Source organism: Formica exsecta, unplaced genomic scaffold, assembly GCF_003651465.1.
Source record: "Formica exsecta isolate Colony F162 unplaced genomic scaffold, ASM365146v1 scaffold160, whole genome shotgun sequence".
Taxonomy (NCBI): domain Eukaryota; kingdom Metazoa; phylum Arthropoda; class Insecta; order Hymenoptera; family Formicidae; genus Formica; species Formica exsecta.
Genome location: NW_021848923.1, coordinates 844,530 through 866,753, shown reverse-complemented (window position 1 = coordinate 866,753; position 22,224 = coordinate 844,530). Strand labels below are relative to the sequence as shown.

Genomic DNA, 22,224 nt, shown 5'->3' with positions numbered 1-22,224 from the left:
GAATATACAACCGCCGTATTTGTTACTTTTCTTGTGTTGGGGCAAAACCGAGTACTTACACATCTCATGTAATGAAAAGAGGAAGAAGTATTATCCTGACTTTGTGTCCCTACAAAAAGCAGTTGAAAACAAAAACTAAGGCTCAGAAAAAGAAACCACTCAAAGAAATAGCTTTTTGAGATCCCAAAAGTTAAAAAGTTAAATAAGAAAGTCCTGCAGCAATGTCGAACAAAAGGATATTTTTATTTGTGATTTTTGTTATAAAATACATCTTTATATTTTTGTGTTTTGATTAAAATAAATCTAGATTTTGTAATTACACGGTGTTTTGCATATTTTCAAATGGGTACCCGGTTTGACCGTACCGGGTCGACAAAATTTTTTTATTCAGATTTTTTATAAGAAAACAAATCCAAAAAGGTACCCGGTTTTACCCTACTTTCCCTTACCTATAAATTTTTATTTAGTTAACGCAACATTTTAATATCATTATTTTTGTAAGAAATAAAAAAAAACTATTTTATACAATTTCCTTTTGTTAAGAAGATTAGGAACAATATAAATTTGACAATCCAATCTCAATTAAGTCTATCATAATATGATTAATAATTAATTATCCTTTACATACGTTAGATCATACGTTAATTATATCGCGACAATTAATTTTGAAGCGCGTATTTCGTGTAATTAATTTTTTTAAATTAAATTAAATTTTGTTTTATTTATTTAAGTAAGAGAAATGTAGTGACAGAAGTCCGAAATAATAAGTTATCGTTTTGTTGGATCTCTTTTTATGAGCAATAATTATTTCTTTAATAATATTTATTTAAATATAATTTAAATTTAAATTAAATTTGAATTAAATATTATAAAGTTAAATATATTTCTTCCGGTACTTTATCGTTCGACTCTCTGAGGATCTAAATATGATTCACATTGGGAACACGCAGTTATTTTTTTTTAATATTTCTACTTTTGAAATCAATTCAATCGTACATCCAGATTTTGAATGAAAGAACAAAAAAGGTATAAAGAATTCTAAACAATTTTTAAAAATGTATATTATATTTAAACATTCAAGTAAGAAAAAACATAGGAATATAAAACAGAGTGCTAATATAATATAAAATACACATTATTGCCAAAACTATTGTAGCAATCTACCTATATATAGTAGATAATTATAGATAATTATAGTAATCAAATATAGATAATAATAGTAATCAGATCACATATAGATAATTATAGTAATCATATCACATATAGATAATTATAGTAATCAGATCCATTAGGTTTCGTTTCAGTTACTCGAAAGTACTAGTGTCAGCTATATTATTTACAGTTATAAAAGCAAGTGTTGTGTCTTTTAACCATCAAAATTTTTCGCGAAGTAAGAAAAAATGTCTTTCTTCTTTCTATCTATAAATTTAACATATTAAGATTAAACTTGAAAATGGCAGAATATTAGATATTTAAAATTATTTTTCCTATGTAGAACTTCGCATTTGATCATTTAGAAAATAACGTCATTAATTTAGTATTATCGGCTAGATAATATCTACTATACTCAGTAAGGTATCTTCTATGTTATTTCTTAGAGCAATAATATTTTCAAGACAAAGTTTGAAGTTTGGTCTATCATTCGCTGGATTCCAGCAACGCAGCATCAACTCGTACAAAGTCGATGGACAATTGAGAGGCATTGGCAATCTGCCTCCACCGCGTACATAATCTATCACTTCCAAATTAGTCTTGCCAGTGTAGGGATGCTCACCTAACGATGTAATTTCCCACATTAGAACCCCGAATGACCAAACGTCGCTGTGGGAAGTAAATATTCCGAGCACCAAAGATTCAGGTGCCATCCAGCAAATAGGAAACAGACCTTGTCCCATCTAAAACATGTGATTTTAGTAAATTTAATCTTCTAGTTCTCAAATTGTCCATTTTTAAAGTATTCGTGCTAAAACAAAAAACATTCACTTATCTACATGTATATTGCTCTATATAAATAGAAATAGTTTACTTTTCTTAAATTTTATTCAAAGTAAATATACTATATTATTACGCCATATACTACGACATATACTATATTATTACGACAAAAAAAAGAACATACAAACATTTCTAAGAAATTTCATTATTTTTAAATAATTGATTTACCTTGCGATAATAGTCATTTTTGGAAACATTTCTAGATAGTCCAAAATCGCCGATTTTAACGATACGGTTCTCGCGATCTCTCGCGGATACTAAGCAATTTCGACATGCGAGATCTCTATGAACGAAACGCAGATTTTCCAGGTAACAACATCCTCGCGCAACATCTTCGCACATGGCGAACAAATCTTGCAAACGCAAAGCGTGCGAATCTGATGGTTGTAATTTTCGACTATATCTCAAATAATGTAGCAGATCACCAATTTCCATTAATTCCAATACGATCAATGGAGAATCTTCGTCTAAACAAACGGCCAGCAATCTTAGCACATGTTTATGTCGAAAGTGATTCATAAGCCTGGCCTCTTCTAAAAATTCCCTTTTCTCTTGCGACGAAGCATTTTTTCGAAGCATTTTAATGGCAACGGGTGTCTCTATGTCCGGTTTTTCTAAATTCTTTACTGTTCCTCGAAATACCTGCGAAATATTTAAAATAAATTTAAACTTATACTTCATTAAGAAATATATAATTTAATGTCAAGTGACATTATATCTTTTATTTTGTATTAAATAATTTAACGAAAAATACATAATGGGGTGCATGTGTATGTTATCTTATAAAAATTTTGCGTTACTTATAATCTTTTAAAAAAAGTTATTCATGTAATTATTTTTATCGAAAAATGCGTATGTTTCAATTTCTATAAATCTAGAAATTAGCGTACATTGAAAAAATTAGCTTTTACCATTCCAAATGCGCCGCTGCCTAAAAGTTTTTCTAGTCTGATTTCCTCACGTTTGATTTTGGTCAGTACATATTCATTTTGCAACATAGGATTGTATAACGTATTGAATTGAACGTTACCGTTCGGTATCTCATGTAGAATCGCTAATTCGAGGTCGGTCATTGTCGGAGGCCAAACTTGCTCGTTACTTTTTTTGCGTTGTCGATCTGTTATAAAATTGCAATATACTTATCTAATAATATATTGCAAAAGTTACATCGCTTTTTCAACAAGTAAATTAACTTTTCTTAGAAAATCTCTATATATTACATTAGATATAATCTCTTGCTGCAATTAAAGATTTAAATGTATCAAATATACTTACAACAGTAAAAGTAGTAGACATAAATTATAATAACTGTAGCGATCGAGCTTAAGATTGGTAAAAAATATTGCAAAAATGATGTTCCAAGGGTGGATTCCAAGGGTGCACAACTAATATCACCTTTGTTACGCAAAAATATACTCTTAATATCTTCATTTTTTTTTTAAACTTTTTTCTACTTATAACTTTATTATTAAAAAATTACTTAGTTTAAATGTAAATATTTTTATATCTAAAATAAGTATACAATGTTATAATATCTTCACTTGCTTACTCATTGGCAGTGTTGAAAAAATAAATCTTCCATTAGACGGCCATATAAAATCTTTCTCGTACTTGGGGTATCTCAGTCTCAAACAAAACTCGTATAGAGTTCCCGGAGATAATTTTTTTATATAGTACATTACTTCCATCCTATTATTCAGCTTAAAGCTGTTTGCAATTTGCCACTCCTGTATGATCTCAATATTTTTGTATTCTAGTACGTAAGCAATCGTCAAATTAACAGGTGGAATCCACGAGATATTCATACTGGTTATGCTAGTCTCGCTTAAAATGATATCATTTGGTTCCGAATACATGTACAAGATTTTGCTCAAACTGTCATTATAATAATCACTGAAGTTGACTGGATATATGCGTACATATATCGTGTAATTCTGTCCTGGTGTTAACTCTTCGATTATTTTAAAAAATATGCCGTTTCTTATATGTTCGGCCTTTTCGATAATAAAGACTTTATTTTCAAACAGATTGGTATCACACACCAAGTGTACTTCGTAGATCACAGGCATGTTCAGCATCTTAGGCGGCATCCAATAAACTGCCGCTATAGTAGGTGTCAGAGCCTCAACTGTCACATTCTCCGGTGCGTCTAATTTTTTCGGTTTAGTTCTCATCATCACTTTCACTTCCGAGTCGAATGATGGCTCCATCAATAATTGATCAGAATAAAAATTGCTTGTTCGGACTAACAGTAATTTGTACTCTGTAAGCGTTAAATTCTGAATCTCGTAATATCGCTCGTACGTGCGCACGATGAAATTATCGAACTTGTTAAGCTCATCGTCTAAACGATAGCTTATGTTGATGGTATATAAAGTGGAAGGTAAGTTGTTTTTGCATCCACTCTTGTGGACCAGCTCCGGAAGATTTACGATGATGCTGTTTGTCGTTACCATCAATATTCCTACGTTGTAAACTTTTTTGTCAGGCGTTAGACATCTCGTCGAAGGATATGATTGCAAAGATTTACCGAAAGCATAGAATTTATTAATCCAGAAAGGCGCTCTTATCTTTTGGATGTATTTGAATGCGTCTACGCTCTCGAGAAGTGCATACTTTTTTTTCAAAACATATATATAATCATTGATACATTTAATATAAATGTTTGTCTTGTCAATCGCTAAAGATGTCAAGACGAATTTTTCGGAACGTAAAATCAAATTACACATAGAAACGTCAAAGTCTGTCACAAACAACGATTTATCCAACACCCAATATATTAGCGGTTTCTTAGTATTTATGTCGTCAATTTTCATAATAAAAATAGAATATGATGAAACTTCGGCTGTGAAGGGGCATATAGATACAATTTTCTGAAAAATTTGAACGTTTTTCCCATCAAGATCCGATTGCATCATCTGAGTTTCATAATTTTCAGTGTAATTTTTCCAATATAAAGTTCTAAAAAATAAATGCATTATTTTCTTATTATAGAACATTATTAAAACAATAGTAGAAAAAAAATGTTTATATGTATATAGTGAATACTAAACATTTTTATAATTAAATTTGTGTTAATTTATAATTTCTTTATAACTTTTACTCTTAATTACAAAGATAAATAAAATTATTGAAAAATTACAAATCAGTACAAATTTTTAATGAAAATATTATTCATTTATTTCAAATGGATGAAAGTTAACATACCCTGTAAACGGTAGTATAGTTAAATCTGAAATAAGTAGATTAGAATAAGGAAGAATTAATGAGCTTCCCAAAATCTTATCATATTTGACTATGCCATTTTCCCACATTGTTAAGTCGAGCTTCATGATGTAATAAAATTCATTTCCGTCAAATTCTGTCCAATACAGATTTCTTGCTACCCAATCGATGCAGAGATGCCTCGGAAGATATTTACTCTTAGCTATTTTTTTTTTAATATTGTTTTCATTCATCTCCAATATCATTAGCTCTTTCATATAGTTGCACCAATAAATTTTATGTTCCGCTATCGAATAAGTGGCATCCATTATGCCATGCATAACGATACTAACGTGGATTTTTGAATCTAGATCCCATATATCGATACCGTTTTGCGTTATTATCAATAACTGCGGTATTGGATTTTCGTGCGTAGTCGATACATTAATTAAATCTGTGTAAGGACTAGCACCAATTTTAGTATGCGCTCGTACTTGAAAGTAGTACGTCGTATTAGGTTTTAGATTGTGCACCGTGCACTCCAATACTGTAGCTGAGATATTTTTGTTGTCGCAGATTTGAATCTCTTTTCGATTCTCGATGAACCAACACTGCACTGTGTATCCTTGTATTACTTCGTCTGTAAATTCAGGTTGGTTCCATCTGTAACAAAAAATAATATTTTGGCCTTTTCATATTTAGTAAAATTATAACAGAATCAACGGTTTTATATGTATATGTCATTAAATTTAAAAAAAAATATTGTCTGAGAATTTAGATTTTTTACCTGAATGTCACATAAATGTCGTCTTCTTCATTTAGGAATCGATTATAAAACTCTACAAATGCTCTGGGACATGTTGGTTTGCTCAAAATGTTTTCTAGAAATTTTAAGGTTGCACATATTGGCATAATTATATACAAGAACATTAAGTTGAGTATGTCAGTAATTCAGAAAAAAAAAAACAATTTAAAGTAAAAATAAAAGCAAGAAAAAGAAACGTAAATTACAAAATATGGAGATTAGCACAGCAAGTGTTGATTTTTCAAATAATAAAATAATATAAAAAAGTTTGCGCGTTTTATAAGACTCAGAAAAGTAATTTTATTAATGAACAAAAACAAATACAAAGTTCTTAATAAAGCATTAAACATTTTTCGGAAATATCTTATTGATTGAGAAATCAGAAGTACAATATTTTTGATCGTTCTAAAAAAAACTATCAAAATTAATTAATATAATTAACTGCTTTATATTAAATCTTGATTAATTTTACATATAATATGTGGATTCTTCTTTTTGCGACAAAATGAAATTTATATTCTTCTCGCTGTTGAAAGATATTTTTTTTTTTTTTGGATTTTACTTTTACTTTTTTTTAATGTAAATTATATTTACAATTTATTTTTGTCGTAGACTTTTTTTTTAACGATTTATGCATTTTTTTGCTACTTACTTTTATTATGTTCTTGGATCACAGACATATTTGCAAATGGAATTTCATCAACTTTGTTTCTCATACTCATGCTATCAGGATGACTCCTGTCATATGTGAGATTTTGCAAAAAGGGACAATCGTTGTTCTCGAATTCTGGAATATCCTTGATAAAATATAACATACGAAAAGAATTAAGTAAGCACCGCTGGATATCTTCAATGATAAATAATATATGTACAAATAAATAAAACCGCCATGAAATTTCTTGTTTGTTTAATCATCAGCTTGATTTTTTTTTTATACCTCTCCTGATTGATGATGTGTTAAATACAGTGTACACATTTTTTTTAAATCTGTTTTTATTGTTTTTGAAGACATCTTTCTGCATATCAAACATGATCCTTTTATTAAAGAGAAAATGCTCTCGCACACAAATTGATACAGCTGCGTCAAATAAATGTCAATAAGACCGTTTAGATCAATAAGCATGTTATGTAAATCAATATGTAGTGGCTTAATGCTCAATCCTCGTTGATCCAAACGATCTGCTATGCATATGCAACTATGTCAATTTGTATGTATTGTGTGTGTGTTGATAGCCCAAAGTGGCGCAGAATAGATTATAAGGGTTAAAAAGAATCCATAACCGCTTCTCTTAGCAAATAATATATAAAAGTGTAGCTCTTTTTGATTGTTGAAACAATTTTGTTTAATGATTTTGTTCTTTTACGGTAAATTAGTTAACTTCTTCAAGTAAGTGACTTTACATTAACACGATCTTTCTTTTTAAAAATTTGTTATCATTAAAGTTTTAATAACGTTTGTACTTCAAGAATATGAATGCTATAAATATTGTCGTTTTATGGTTATAGAAATTATGTAAATTCTTGTATTCAAACTTTTGTCGAATTTCTTTTCGGTTATCGTTACATTTTTTAACGCAAACAAATTCTGGAGAATATAATGTTATAATTAACCTATATACATTACCTAGGTAAGATCATATGTATATAGCTATATGTATAACGAATATGTGTACAATTAAAATTATATATAAAGTCGAAGGCGTAGCAAGAAATTGGCTGGTTGCGTATATTGTTGATTTCTGCAACTATTAAATTTATTGTTGACTATTAGATTAATTGATACAATTCGAAATTCCATTTTACCGATACTCGACTTTATTTCGATATTTAGTATATCTGTTCTGTTATATATGTATATATGTAACTATCCTTGAGATAAAAAAATGATGCTGACTTTTTAAATTAATTTTGTTAAATAAAAACTAATTTAGTTATACTAATAAATGGTTATAAATATTTAAAAAAATAAAGAGGTCTTAGAAATTGAAGAAAAATCACACAAAAATCAGTTCAAGCGTCACCATAAGTATGTATTAATATAGCGGAGAAAAAACAGAAAATCTTATTGATGTTCCAAGAATACTTATTTTTAAAAATAGCAAAGAGAGAGAGATAATACAGTTAAGTTTTAATATATCTTAATTAAGTTTAAATTTGCACTGTGTAACATACATTTATAAACAAAATTTCCCAGATTTATACTATCCCTTTTTTTATAACATCACATATTCTTCTAATGTTTTATGTTATATAGTGTTATTTTATTATTATATGGTATATAGTTCATATATTTTATTATCATATACAGTTTTAGTTACCCAAATGAACTATTAGCTATAATAACATTTAATTTTACTCAACGAAGCAATCTCTTACCTGTATGTCTGAATCCACATACTTTGACAAGATATCCGTTCTCGCTAACGTTAACACTTTTAGTAAAACACATAATATCGTCTTTGACATAATAATTTGATTTTTTTGGTGAATGTTTGCTCTTAATCAGTTTCCGCACAATCCTTGGCGACTCAGCTGTGAATAGTGATTCTATCGATATTCTTGATAATGAAAATTGTTAATTGAATCGATGGTTTCTTATATATATCATTTTTTGAAATTTGTTTAGTATATCAATCATGACATCTCTTCTAGCGCTATTTTTCGAAATTTCTTTTTATAACCAATCACGATGCATTTTGCATATCATCAAATTATAAAACATTTGGTTAATAAATTGCTCACTTTTTTCATGAAAACTAATGACAACATTGAACGGATGCATTTGTTTGTATCAAATAATAATATAAATATTATCAGTTTTCCTTTGTAATTCCTCTTAATATAATTTAATAGAAAATCAGTCAAATGGAAAGAAACGTGCAATATATAATTATTGTTGAAGAAAATTATAGACGAACAGGAAATTACTGAATTATAAATCTTTAATTTTGTCACTATTCATGCGCCAAATTTTACCAGATTATATATATTTTCTATATCTCTTGTTTGATTAAATACTGCGTTCAATTAAAAACTGTGTGTGATAATTATTTCTTATATATATTATATATACTATCGTGCTCTTGAGGGCCCACTATTCGTGTACATCGTTCTTGACGGACTGAAACGTTTATATCATGCGGTTCTAATCGAGAGACACATGACGCGATTGCGTATTTGTATTTGATTGGTGGCCATCATAAATCATCAACCTGAATAATTGATTTAAATGAAGCACTTTTGCCGAACTACTATTTTTTATTTGCTGCACTCCACTTGCGATTCATTTTCTTCTGTGAAAACATTCGTCGCTATTTTAAAAAGAGCTAGACTTTTTAAGATTTGTTTAATTTCACATTATTAATATTATTAATAAGTAATTAACATTTATAAATAATATGTAATCACATATATCGCGACAATAAACTTCAAAGAGCATATCTTGTAACGACGGCATTTGCCGGGTGAGGAGGTTTGAGTACTTTACCTAAAAACTATGCCGGCGGTAAGTATGATCCAGTACTATGGTGATCCTACGATCACCATGCCGGACAGATCGAGAAAGAAAAGTCAGATTGAAGAGAGATACCGTAGTTACATTTATTATATCAGAATTTTTGAATAAGTTGGAAGCAAAAGAGACAATAATCGAGAGAATGAAGAAAAATAAGCTTCAGTGGTTTGAACATGATTTAAAACTGCCTGAGGACAAATAGCCGCAGAAAATATTCCGATGGACACCACAGGAAGAAGAAAGCGCAACAGACCTCTACAATCTTGAGACAACGGAATTTGATAAACCATAAAAATACAAGGACTCGAAGAAGAGAATGCCTTCCTTGGTGATAAGGACAGTATCCTTATCACCGAGCGATCATATAAATGTGAAAAAATTAATTAATGCTGTTAATGATTAAAACTCCTTTGATTTCGAAAAATATACGGTTAAAACTATAGAAAAATGAAGTATTTATAGAATAGATCTCCGCGTTTCTGAAATCACAATTTTTCGTATAAAGATATATTCAAGTTTCGAGAAAAATAATTTTTTTCGCAATTCTGGCTTCTTATTTAGTGTTCTGAGTAAGAGCCCACGGTATATAAGAGACCCTTAACATTTTTACGCTGAAACCAATATTGCGAAATATCGCGATTTTTCGTATGATATTTTGCGAAAAAAAACTAATACCTATCACGGTGCGATCATATAAAAAGAAAATGAAAAGGTTAACAATAATCAATAGAAGGATTTTCAATTTCAAATGGATGAAAATTAACATACCCCATGGCAGTATATTTATATTGATACGCAAATAATTATTTGTTTTCAATATTATATCATATTTGACTATGCCATTTTCCCACTTTGTTAAGTCGAGCTTTATGATGTCACCAGTAAGATCAGATTTGCTTACTAGTATCCAGTACAGATTTCTCGCTATCCAGTCGATGCAGAGATTGAGCGCAACACCTCGAAATTTAATTATTTCTCTAATTTCGTTTTCATTTATCTCCAATAACAGTATTTTTCCCAAAAGACTGCTCCAATAAATTTTATGTTCCGCTATCAAATAAGTGAAATCCATCACGGTATCATCATTAACGAGATTAATGTTGATTTTTGAATCCAGATCCTATATATCGATACCATTTTCCGTTTTCATCGATAATTGCGATATTGGATTTTTATGCATAGTCGATACATCAATTAAATCTGTGTAAGGGCCAGCATCAATTTTAGTATATGCTTGCACTTGAAAGTAGTGTTAGGTTTTAGATTGTACACCGTGCACTCCAATATTGTAGACGAGATATTTCTGTTGTCACATATGAATCTCTTTTTGGTTTTTGATGAACCAACATTGCACCGTGTATCCTTGTATTACTTCGTCTGTAAATTCAGATGGGCTCCATCTGTAAAAAAAAAAAATAAGATTTTAGCCTTTTATATTTAGTTAAATTATAACAGAATCAATGTTTTTATATGTATGTGTTGTTAAACTTAAAAGAATACAGATTGAAAATTTGCATATAATCGATATACCAATTACTTCCTTTAGCACTGACACAAAATGGCAAATTTTTCAAATTTTTTTTATTTATAACTTTTTAATAAACAATAACCGCCGATTAAATTATAAAGAAAAATTACTCAGGGTCATGTCCTTGACAGCATATGTCAAGGTCAAGGTCATCGGCGAGGTGTCCGTTAATGTAAATAATTACCTTCAAATCTTTTTAAACATTACAAATATGTTTAGATAACAAGTCTAAATCATTTCTTGATTAGTTCTTATGTGACAGTTCGCTGTTATTAAAAAATCTTTTGAAAAAATATATATATGGTTGCCGTTTTTATGCAATTACATTTTTCGAGAGCTTATATGATTTCTGAAAAAATTGACAAATTATATATCCTGTATAAAATAATAGCTGACGTTTTATACTTTATAAATGCAAAAATCATACTTTTAACAAATTTTTTAAGATAACTTTGCAACTATTTTTTTTTAGACCCTAAATTTGTATTACTATTTTTAATATTGACTTAATTAATATACTGCTTGTTACTTCTACTTTAAATAATATCTTGAATTAATGGTTTTATTCTTATAAAGAATTTATTATATTTTGCATTTTTATCTACCTTATAATATAAAAATATACATATATAGGGTGTCCCATAATAACCGTATCACCTCTCAGGTAAAGCAGGTGAAACTGAGAAGAAAAATCCTTTACCATTTTGCAATTTTCATAATAATTATTGAGAAATTAATTAAAAAAGATGGACCAATTCGCCCAAGTATAAGCGCGCAGCGAAAAAAAACAACTTAAAAATTTATGGTCGCTAAGATAAAGTTTTGGGAGAAGCTCTCTACAAATGACAACGGTTACGTACGAGAGGTACATAACGCTGGATTCTCGTGTCCTAACAATCACATATTAATGAGACCGTTTTTTCTCGCCGCGCGCTAATACTCGCGCCCATTGGCCGATCTTTTTTAATTGATTTCTCAATAACTATTGTGAAAATCGCAAAATGGTAATAGACTTTTCTCCTTGATTTCATCTGCTCTACCTGCACACGACAGCTGCAGGCTACGGTTATTATTGGACATCTTGTATATGTTGTTATAATATATATAACAACATGTGGATGTTAACATACATACTATTGCATCTATCCTTCTAATTCTAATATTCTTCTAATTAGTATGAAATATGATAAATATATATCGCATCAGTACATGCGTATGCGATTCTTATGTATCTGTTTAGCGATACTGCAATAATTGCACATACACATATTATATTTTCTGATATAATTTTAATTTTTAGTATTTGTTCAATGCTATTTTAAGATATTCAATGCATTCGAAAAACTTTTTTGGCGAAAATAAAGTCAAATGTGTAAAACGAAATTATATAAATTTAAACTTTCACTATTTTCGAATGCTTTTAATCAAATCACTTTCGATGCAACTTGTATAAAATATGTGCGATGAGTGCAAACCGGTTTTTCAATATTTATTCGCTTTCTAATTGGAAGATATCTATAAAATAAATTGAAAATTTTAATTATAAATATAATTTTAATTATAATAATAACTAATTTATTTTTAATATAATTTTAAATTTTGAGCATATATTTCTTTTTTAACCCAAAGATAAAATTGATAAACTTGTTGTCGAATGAATGGAATTTTTTGTCGCACTTGTCGATCATGTAAATTGTTTAATATGTAACTAAAAATCTATGTATAATTTTTAGTTTTACATATGGAAAATGATTGGTAATGAGATGCCGATTGTCGGTACATTAAATACAAATTTTAGCTAAATGTCTAATTTATCTTGTTGAATTGATCGAGCTATCATCTGTAGAAACATTGTAGAAACATTTAAACCGCCATCTATATACATGGTTGGTTACAGCTATAGTCGGATCACTTCTTCAACCTTGCTGATCGTCCCTGAGACGTCGTCTCTGATAGTCTCAATTCCTTGTTTGTGTAAATACTACGTTCTTTGCACGCTCCTTTCTATATCTAAAAAAAGATCGCCGAAACTAGAAACATATGTTAGTTCCTATAAATTCAGTGAGATAACTAAAAATTGATCGTAATTCTTAGTGATAATAATTTAATTGTTAGTGATAACAATGTTTCAAATAACCTGCTATAATTTATAAATCTTTCGACGATTTGCCGTAAAAAAGAATAAAAGAAAATATGAACAATAACTTTATTCTATAACATTTTTATTTAAGTATGCAGTTAATGCAGCATTTAATATTGATTATTATTTATAATTTATTAATCAGTAGATAAAATTATATACATATACATATATATATATATATACAGGGTGTCCCACCAAAAGTGGCCATCCCCTTTTATCTTTTAAACTAAAAGAGAGAGACATAACAAATATATATCAAATTAAATGATTCAAACTGAACTCTATTGTGAGCATAGTGATTGCTTCCAAAAGCTATCTATATTAACGAATGGAGAGATATGCATAATCTTTTTATAATAATGTGAATTTTTCAACCTTGAAATATCGTAGGCAACATCTAACTTTTCACTTTCTGTTCTGCGTTATGACTAATTTCTAAAGAATGTTTTGATGGTGCGCGTCGATACGTATCAATGCTTGTCTGTCAGTGTGAATCAATAAACAGCAAAAAACGGACGCAAAAGATAGACCAGGACAAATTAATTGAAAATGTGAAGTTTTATGAGCGTTTTATGAGTTTTATGTAAAGTTTTATAAAATAGTCTTTAATTTATTGTTTCTTGCATTCAACATGGCCGTGTTCCGTGATAAAAAATTCTGTCAAATCAGTGTCAGAGCTATGATTATGCGCATGGTCTGTATTAATACTATAGTCTCGGAGATATATATGCAAAATGTACGTAGTCAAAATGATTTTATTTACATTTTCTGGTTTTAACTTCAATTTACCTTCGATTGTAAAGCGAAATTTTTGGCTCATTATTTTGAACACATTTTCCGAAACTCTTCGCGTGCGTGAGATGGTAGTTGAAAAATCTTTTTAATCCTTTTTAAACATTTTTTATCTATCTTTAATGATCCATCCATTTTGACTTTAAACGTCAACCGTCGATTGACGGACGATTGCCGAAGCAATCTGAACATACACATTACGGTCCGTGCCATATAGTCTGAATCAACCTTGATTCGTGATTGACATATGTCATGTTTACATTTAATCATAATACTCAATCCGAAGTTGGCCATATCGCAGGATCAAAAATGAAAAGGTAGGCGTCGCCCGCAATACTTCAAGTTGATAAAACTCATATAATATGTGAAACATTTACATTATATCATACATCGTTGTATTCGTTCCAAACAGCGCTACAACTTTTTTCATGTCAAAAAATTCACATTATTATAAAAAAATTATGTATACCTCTCCGTTCGTTAACACAGATAGCTTTTGGAAGTAACCACTATATACTCACAATAGAGTTCAGTTTGAACTATTTAATTTGATATATATTTGTTACGGTCCATTTCTTTTAGTTTAAAAGATAAAAAGGGGTAGCCACTTTTAGAGCCACACACCTGTATACAGGGTGTCCGGAGTCAATCGCATCACCCGTCGTGTGCAGACAGAGCGGGTTAAAACTGAGTAGGAAAGTTCTTTACCATTTTGCGATTTTCGTAATAATTATTGAGAAATTAATTAAAGAAAATTTTATACTAATTGATTTGTCTCATTATTCTGTACATAAAAGTATTACGGTAAGATTATCGAAAACTAAATATTTTACTAAATATTTTACTTCAAAATATGTCAGATTAAAATATAAAATAACTCGAAAAATACTTAATGAAAAAATACTTTATTATAGCGTTTTGAAAAGCTCTCGAAATAAGCTACAAGAATGCGCAATAAAAAATGGGGGGGGGATTCCATTTAAGAAAACATCGATCACATTGACTTCATTTTGAAAACTCAAAGTCAAGTCCATATTTTCATCATGTGGTCCCCTCGAAGCCATAAAACTCGTGTCTAAAACATTTTTTTGAAAAATATCTCCTTTTTGAGATATTCACGTGGATTTATTAAAATGGTCCACTCTGTATATACATATGTATACATATATAATGGAAAGAGTTTTGCATTTTGGTGGTGTTGTGCGCTTTTGCTCGTCGCTTCGTCTTCGAAGTATCAGCGAAATTCTACGAATGACAACAATAAAGATAACAATTCGACTATGCGATTCGACGAGATTGATGCAAACGCTATAAAAAACTATGACGACGAGATGAAAACAGTGCGAGACGATTTGCACAAAAATTTTATCAAAGATGTCCAATATAATGATATACAGTATGAGTACCATATTAAAAATAACAATCAGAGAGATAATGACTCTGTGCAATATAAACACGTAACGGATTCCATAAAAAATCATGTGAATGATAATCAAATGTTAGTAGAGCTTCGCACAAACTCAACAAATGTCAACCGCAAGAAAGACTCTATGTCACAGGAAATCTATAGAAACTTGACAATGGAAAGGCAAAATGATTCCATATTATATGGATTCCACAAATTTTCCGATGGAGATAAATATAACATTGTTCCATATAAGATATGTGACAATATTACTTGCATTCGGCTCTGTTGTCCTCTCGGCGATCGCCTGATTGATGATAAATGCATTAGTGGAGAAAATAAATACTATTTCCCGAACGTGTACATACACATGAACGATTCATGGCAGAGCGGAAATAAAAAATTGGACGAACTTTTTCAGCTGATCGTTCACGATCCGTGCGAGGAGACTAAACGCTTTCTGTTTGATTCGGATAACAATAGCACCAGATATATATTTTTTGCTAACGGTTCTTTATATCTTCCTTATTACGATACATTCGTCGAATCAACATCCTATTGCCTGGCCGTTGTGAATCGGGATAAGTTTGTTATGACTATCTGCTTGGAGACTTACAACAAACTCATCAATAAGAAAATAAATGAATCTATGAACAATATTATAGATGACGATATTCTAGATGATGTCATATTTATTTGTTTGCGTATAATATCTATGTTATTTTTGCTGACGACATTTCTAGTGTACTCCATACTGCCAGAAGTTCGTAACATACATGCTTTTATGCTGCGCAGATACAGCGGTTTAATGTTTGTTACATACATGATCGACATTACGGATAATAATAGTTTAATCAACACGATGGCTCTGGGATATCCCATCTGTATTACAATCGGTATGATCTACTAATCATGTAACAATAAAATCAATGCACCACATCTGTTAGGCTTATTAATGTATACTCTCGTGTTAATTATTTTTCAATGATAAAACTTGAATGTATAATTTCTGAAAAATTTTAAAAATACAAAAAATACAAACAAATAAGAATTAATAATAGTAATATAACATTAAAATTTTTAATACATTTTATTTAACATACAATTTAAGTTAGAACTTTTAAATATTATTGTCTAAAATTTGAATTTAAGTAATGTCCTTTTTGTGCCATTTTACACAATTATATCTAATAAATCGAAATATTTTTTAATTGATATCAACAAATACGTATTGATTATATTGTTTTCTGTTGTAAATTCTTAGACAGTTAAAGTAAATCTTGTTTTTCATGATCATTATCATAGACATAGTAATGTCTGTCAATCATTAGCATTTTAAAATGCACTTACTAGTTGATTCGTTTATTCCATTGTTTCAGCCCTTATCAAATATTTCTGCTATTTGGCGAGTTTCTTCTGGTTAAATGTCATGAGTTTTGATATGTGGTGGACATTCAGGTAAGTTGTTAAATATGAATTACATGCTATACTTAATCTATAATGTAAATTAATTTTTATATAAGATTATGAATTATATTATGCAACATGACATGATAATATTCGTCTACGATAAATGTATGAGTATAGGCATGAGATTACAACAATATATAAAAACAAAAACAACATAATATTTTGACTTGATCGGAAAGAATATTTTGTCATATCGTACCGTGTTTGCCTGATAGTATAAAAAATTACTTAACTTAAAGCACACAATAATTTTATAGAAAAGACGGGTTCTGCATTTCTATAATGTGAAACAAATATGGTTTTTCTGTTAAAAATTTCTATTTGACCATCTTTATTCAAAACAGAACATTGATTCTTGTCTATGAAATTGTATCCAATTTTTGAAAACATAATAATATATTTCTGAATTGACATTCTGAATTATTGATAAAATTTCGTTAGATTACGGTATAATAAATTTAAAAAAATTTTTTTTTCTTTATCTCACGAATTTAAAACCATCTTTTTATTAAAAAAATAAAAAGATTAAACCAATGCTGGTTTTAAATTCGTGAGATAAAGAAAATATATATTATATAGAGTGTTTCATTTTAATTTCCCCAGGCAAATATTTCGAAAAATATGGAAGATATGAGAAAACGTTTTGTACAAAGTTTTATGGCTTCGAGAGGGACATAAGATTGTACCATTTGGTTTGATCTTGGATAGATGTTTGAAGATCACATAAAGGTCACCTTCAATTTCTTAAATGGAAATCCCCATTTTTTATTGCATATCCTTGTAGCTTATTTCAAGAGCTTTTCAAAAAATTATAATAAAGTATTTTTCCATTAAGTATTTTTCTCATTCTGTACATAAAAATATTATGATAATAAGATTATCGAAAACTATATATTTTACGAGATGTTTTATTTTTTATATCATTATTTTATTTTTTATATCAATATTTCAGATTAAGAGATAAAATAACTCGAAAAATACTTAATAAAAAAATACTTTATTATAGTATTTTGAAAAGCTCTCGAGATAAGCTAGAAGAATTGGGTTTCCATTTAAGAAATTGATGATGACTTTCATGAGATCTTCAAACGACTATCCAAAGTCAAACCAAATGATACCGTATTATGTCCCCCTTGAAGCCATAAAACTGTTGTACAAAACATTTTTTCGTATCTTCCATATTTTTTGAAATATTTGCCTAGGGAAATTAAAACGAAATACCCTGTATATGTATCTAACAATATATGACACACAAGTTTTTTAACAAAAGCTGATTTTCAATTTTTTGAAAGTTTATCTGTTAAATCTAATATCAAAATTGTCATTTTTATTTCTGTAATGATTACAAGGCAAACTTTCAAGAATCTCGACTAAAACAGATTTTTGTTGTTAATTGTTTTAATGTGCATTTGCATTTGCATTTTTTTTCTATTTATTATAGCTGAATATGATCAGTAAATTGTCTTTTATAGAGGATTCCGTTCATTACAAAGCAATATAAATCAACAAGAGAGAAAAAAGTTGATCATGTATTCAGCCTACGCGTGGGGAGGCCCCTTAATTCTCACTATTATCTGTATTATCATGGAATTCGTTCCCAGCGTACCAAAAAATCTTCGACCGCAAATTGGTCTCGTTAGATGTTGGTTTTATGGTAAGTGGATATTGCTAAATAACTCTATTAACGCAACATATATAATTATGATTAAACTAATACAAGTTTAGTTACTAAAAGTTTATGTTATATATATATATATTTTTTTCTGTGCATATATGCATGCATATATAGTATCCCAAAAACATACGACCAACCGTTAACACTATATTTTAGAAATGAAACCAAAAAAAAAATTTGAATAAGCATGGGTCCGAAAGATATCCATTAACGAATTACATCAGTTTCAAAGTAATTAAGATTATTTTCTAAAATATGTAAAGAGAGAAAAATAAAAATTAATAATCAGTATTAGTTTTCTTGCAACGTATGGAGCGGAATAGTTAATGATTGTTTACCTGGTCTATATTTTTTACCATCTACTTTAAATAGTGCAAATTATACAAACTTCTTGAATGATAACTTATCGAAAGTGTCAGAAATTGTTCTATTACAAATAAGGCAACAAATGTAATTCATGCACGATGATGCACCAGCTCATTTTTCTTTAACTACTCGCCATTTCTTAAACATCTCGCATCCTGCTCGTTTCTGTATCCGGAATGCTGGTAGAGGCGGTCCATTTTCTTGGGCCAATTTCTTGATCCCTTTGTTTACCAGATATCAATCCCATTGATTTTTAATTATGGGACTATTTTAAAACATTATGCTGCAGAACCTATTCAAAATATTGATGAATTTTGGGAGCGCATTATAAATTTGTTTAATATCATACGAAATTCTCCCATTATTTTCGCCCGAGTTTGACAGACCGTGAGAAAGCATGTTGAAGTATATATATATATATACATTATTGCTGAAGCATATATATTATTGTTGGAGATAGTTACTTTAAACAGTTCTTATAACTTTATATGAATTTGATGCTAATTTATTTGCGGTTATGTTGGGTTAATGTTCACAAGTTTAAATTAGCGTTTAATGACTTAACTCATTAATGGTCGATTTTTGGATCTGTGTTTATTAAATCTTTTTTTTTTATTTTCATCTCTCTAGACTCTAGAATATAGTGTTAATGCTTGGTCATATGTTTGTGGAACATCCTGTATACAGGGTGTCCCATTTCTAATGCCGCAGGCAAATATTTCGAAAAATATGGAAGATACGGAAAAAATGTTTCTGACAAAAGTTGGATGGTTTGAAGGGGGCCACATGACGAAAATATGGACTTGACCTTGACCTTTTCAAAGCCTGGTCAATGTGATCGATGTTTTCTTAAATGGAACCCCCCATTTTCATTGCACATTTTTATAGCTTATCTCGAAAGCTTTCCAAAACACTAAAATAAAATATTTTTTCATTAAATATTTTTTGAATTATTTTATATCTTAATCATAGGCGATTCACGATACACGATCGATACACATACGGCATACGGCACTGAAGTAGCGCACTCGAGTCTCTGACCTAATCCCCACCTAATCTGTCCAAAGCTGCGCGAAGCGTGGTCGTGAACTCTCTTTCTGTGAACGCAGTATACATATATATGTATATATTTACAAAGTACGATATGTAAATATGTGAAAAATTAATTTCTTATTTTAGATGATGTGCCGCTTGCGTTATACCTTTACCTACCTGCGATTATCTGTTCTACTGGTAGTATTTGTTTATCCATCTCTACGGCATTGAGAATCGCGAGCTACGAAAGGGACGCAGCTCGTCATCTGAGAAATTCAGAGAATCGATGTTATAATAACAATAAGAAATGGTTTGTACAAAATCAAATGTCTTCACATCGATATATTATAGTCTATCTTTTATTAATATATGCCGCTATATCCGTTTGTTAATGTCATCGCAAAATTCTTTTTTTTTTGCATTTCCATAAGAAAGAGGAATAATTATTTTTATATTTTTTCTCTTGTATTTTCATAATTACGAAATCTCTTATACAAACAAACATATTGCCGCGATCGAGTCTTGCACGCGTTTTCTCAGGAGCTTTGTGATTTTCGGAAAGATTATAAACAACAAGAACAAGTGAAAATAATGCTTTCATTCTATAAAAACACATATACATGCAACAATCATATTTCTTAAAAATTTTTTCAAAAAGATATTATAGCTCTCTTTCTTTTTCTTGAAATTTATTTCATTAATTTAAGTTTAACTTAACAATATTATTATTATTATTGAAATATAAAAATATGAAATAATTACAATTTTTTGAAAACATTTATCTTTATAAAACTCATGTTTTATGAAGATAAATGTTTTAAGAGTTACTTTGAAGCTTTGTGACTTGCTTTAAATGTTTTCATTCATAATTTTCACACATATATTCGATTGTTATAGTTTTAAAAAATATAAAAGAAATGTATATATACTGTATACAAGATGTCTCCGACAAGTAAGTGATCAACTGAAAGATGGAGGTAGGTTGGATCAAACTAAAAAGAAAACCATTTTTTTCTATAACGCTTAATAAAGGAGTTATTATTGAGTAAAGTCTAGCCGGACGTGACGTGAGCGGTCCGCCGCTACTACCAGGCGCGCGGATCATCGACGTGCGTCTGGTTAAAGGTCAACGCTGATTGGCCAGACTTTACTCAATAATAATTTCTTTATCAAGCGTCATTAAAAAAAAATGGTACAGGACTTTTCATTTCAGTTTGATCCAATCTATCTCCACCTTTTGATTTGTCACTTACTTGCCGGACACCCTGTATATGTATATTTATTTGTTTATTTATTTATTTGCAGGTTCAATATGTATTTGAAACTATTTATTATGCTGTTTATAATAATAGCCATAGATTGGATCATATCAACAGCGTGGGATTTTTGGTTGTACGATATTTTGCCGGTAAATGCCTTGCTTACTATCTACTTGATAGAAACCATGCAGGATATCGGTTTCTTCATCATATTCGTGTGCAGGAAGACTATCAAGCGACTGCTATTAAAGCGATTCAGTTGCCAAACATGCAATCTGTTTCGAGAAACTGAATCCGTAATGAATGCATCTTCGAACACCGACACTACCACGTCAGGAGAAATGCTCATGCAGAAAATAAATTCTTGCGGGCAAACCATCGAGTAGAAAATAACAGGAGAGAGCATTTGGTGTTAAGCGGACGGAAGTGACTATATATAAGTGAACGCTCAAGATGGCCACTCAGGGACGAATTGCAGCATGACGGAGATACTGAAAGTACCTCAAAGGCCTAATAATGCACCATGATGCTTTGATGATCTTATAATTAACACTTATTAATAATATTTTTTTTAGTCTAATATTGGCTCTTTCTTTCACTTATTTAGAATTATATAATCGCTTCCCATCTAAAAACTATTATAATCTCGCTATTTTTAGGATTATTAGGATTTTCATCATGAAATGTTCTAAGGAATCTGCCATTAAGAGGAAATACGGTAGTTTTAGGATATCCTGTATAATGTGAATTCAAGCTTTCGATTGCGACCAGTTTGTTGAATAAAATTAATGCAGTCAATCCTGAGAAATGATAATTGTATACCAGAATTGTGACATTTTTGGTTTTCAGATGTACGTATGCTCGCATGCACACACGCAAAACGATTTTATACCTCAAGCGGTGTTCACATCGCTCATGTACGATTATTCGCTTGATGTGCAAAACGCTTTAAGGGACAAAATCATATATGAATGTATGTACATACGTGTGAGATAATAACGTTTATATTTTATAGTAAACTGACACATATGCA

At 29.7% G+C, this 22,224-nt stretch overlaps 2 protein-coding genes across 11 annotated transcripts; one reads left to right on the top strand and one right to left on the bottom strand.

Moving 5' to 3' along the window:
* Window positions 1-1,046: 1,046 nt before the first annotated feature.
* On the bottom strand, window positions 1,047-9,603 carry LOC115233105 (proto-oncogene tyrosine-protein kinase ROS-like). Of its 9 annotated transcripts, none has more exons than XM_029803353.1 (10): window positions 9,078-9,575; window positions 8,381-8,536; window positions 6,657-6,801; window positions 5,987-6,080; window positions 5,203-5,862; window positions 3,545-4,956; window positions 3,271-3,390; window positions 2,886-3,112; window positions 2,164-2,637; window positions 1,047-1,895 (listed from the first exon to the last, which is right to left on the bottom strand). In XM_029803353.1, the coding sequence occupies exons 2-10, from the start codon at window positions 8,468-8,470 to the stop codon at window positions 1,548-1,550; spliced, it is 3,570 nt and encodes a 1,189-aa protein (XP_029659213.1). In that variant the 5' UTR covers window positions 8,471-8,536; window positions 9,078-9,575; the 3' UTR covers window positions 1,047-1,547. The 9 variants fall into 9 exon arrangements, with proteins under 9 accessions (XP_029659213.1, XP_029659211.1, XP_029659210.1 ...); XM_029803351.1 differs by having other exon boundaries at window positions 8,381-8,562; window positions 8,981-9,574; XM_029803350.1 differs by having other exon boundaries at window positions 8,981-9,574.
* A 5,554-nt stretch (window positions 9,604-15,157) lies between these two features.
* LOC115233136 (G-protein coupled receptor Mth2-like) lies at window positions 15,158-22,224 on the top strand. Of its 2 annotated transcripts, XM_029803405.1 has the most exons (6): window positions 15,158-16,282; window positions 16,766-16,844; window positions 18,329-18,510; window positions 20,077-20,242; window positions 21,238-21,340; window positions 21,415-22,224. In XM_029803405.1, the coding sequence occupies exons 1-6, from the start codon at window positions 15,262-15,264 to the stop codon at window positions 21,481-21,483; spliced, it is 1,620 nt and encodes a 539-aa protein (XP_029659265.1). In that variant the 5' UTR covers window positions 15,158-15,261; the 3' UTR covers window positions 21,484-22,224. The 2 variants fall into 2 exon arrangements, with proteins under 2 accessions (XP_029659265.1, XP_029659264.1); XM_029803404.1 differs by having other exon boundaries at window positions 21,238-22,224.

Excerpts from the sequence above, each read along its gene's own strand:
- LOC115233105 (XM_029803353.1), bottom strand. The coding sequence starts at position 8,470 with ATGTCAAAGACGATATTATGTGTTTTACTAAAAGTGTTAACGTTAGCG. Across the intron at positions 6,802-8,380 it reads ATGTGGATTCAGACATACAG|GATATTCCAGAATTCGAGAA; the intron begins GTAAGAGATTGC and ends TATTTTATCAAG. Across the intron at positions 1,896-2,163 it reads AAAATGACTATTATCGCAAG|ATGGGACAAGGTCTGTTTCC; the intron begins GTAAATCAATTA and ends CACATGTTTTAG.
- LOC115233136 (XM_029803404.1), top strand. The coding sequence starts at position 15,262 with ATGCGATTCGACGAGATTGATGCAAACGCTATAAAAAACTATGACGAC. Across the intron at positions 16,845-18,328 it reads GATATGTGGTGGACATTCAG|AGGATTCCGTTCATTACAAA; the intron begins GTAAGTTGTTAA and ends TGTCTTTTATAG. Across the intron at positions 18,511-20,076 it reads CGTTAGATGTTGGTTTTATG|ATGATGTGCCGCTTGCGTTA; the intron begins GTAAGTGGATAT and ends TTCTTATTTTAG.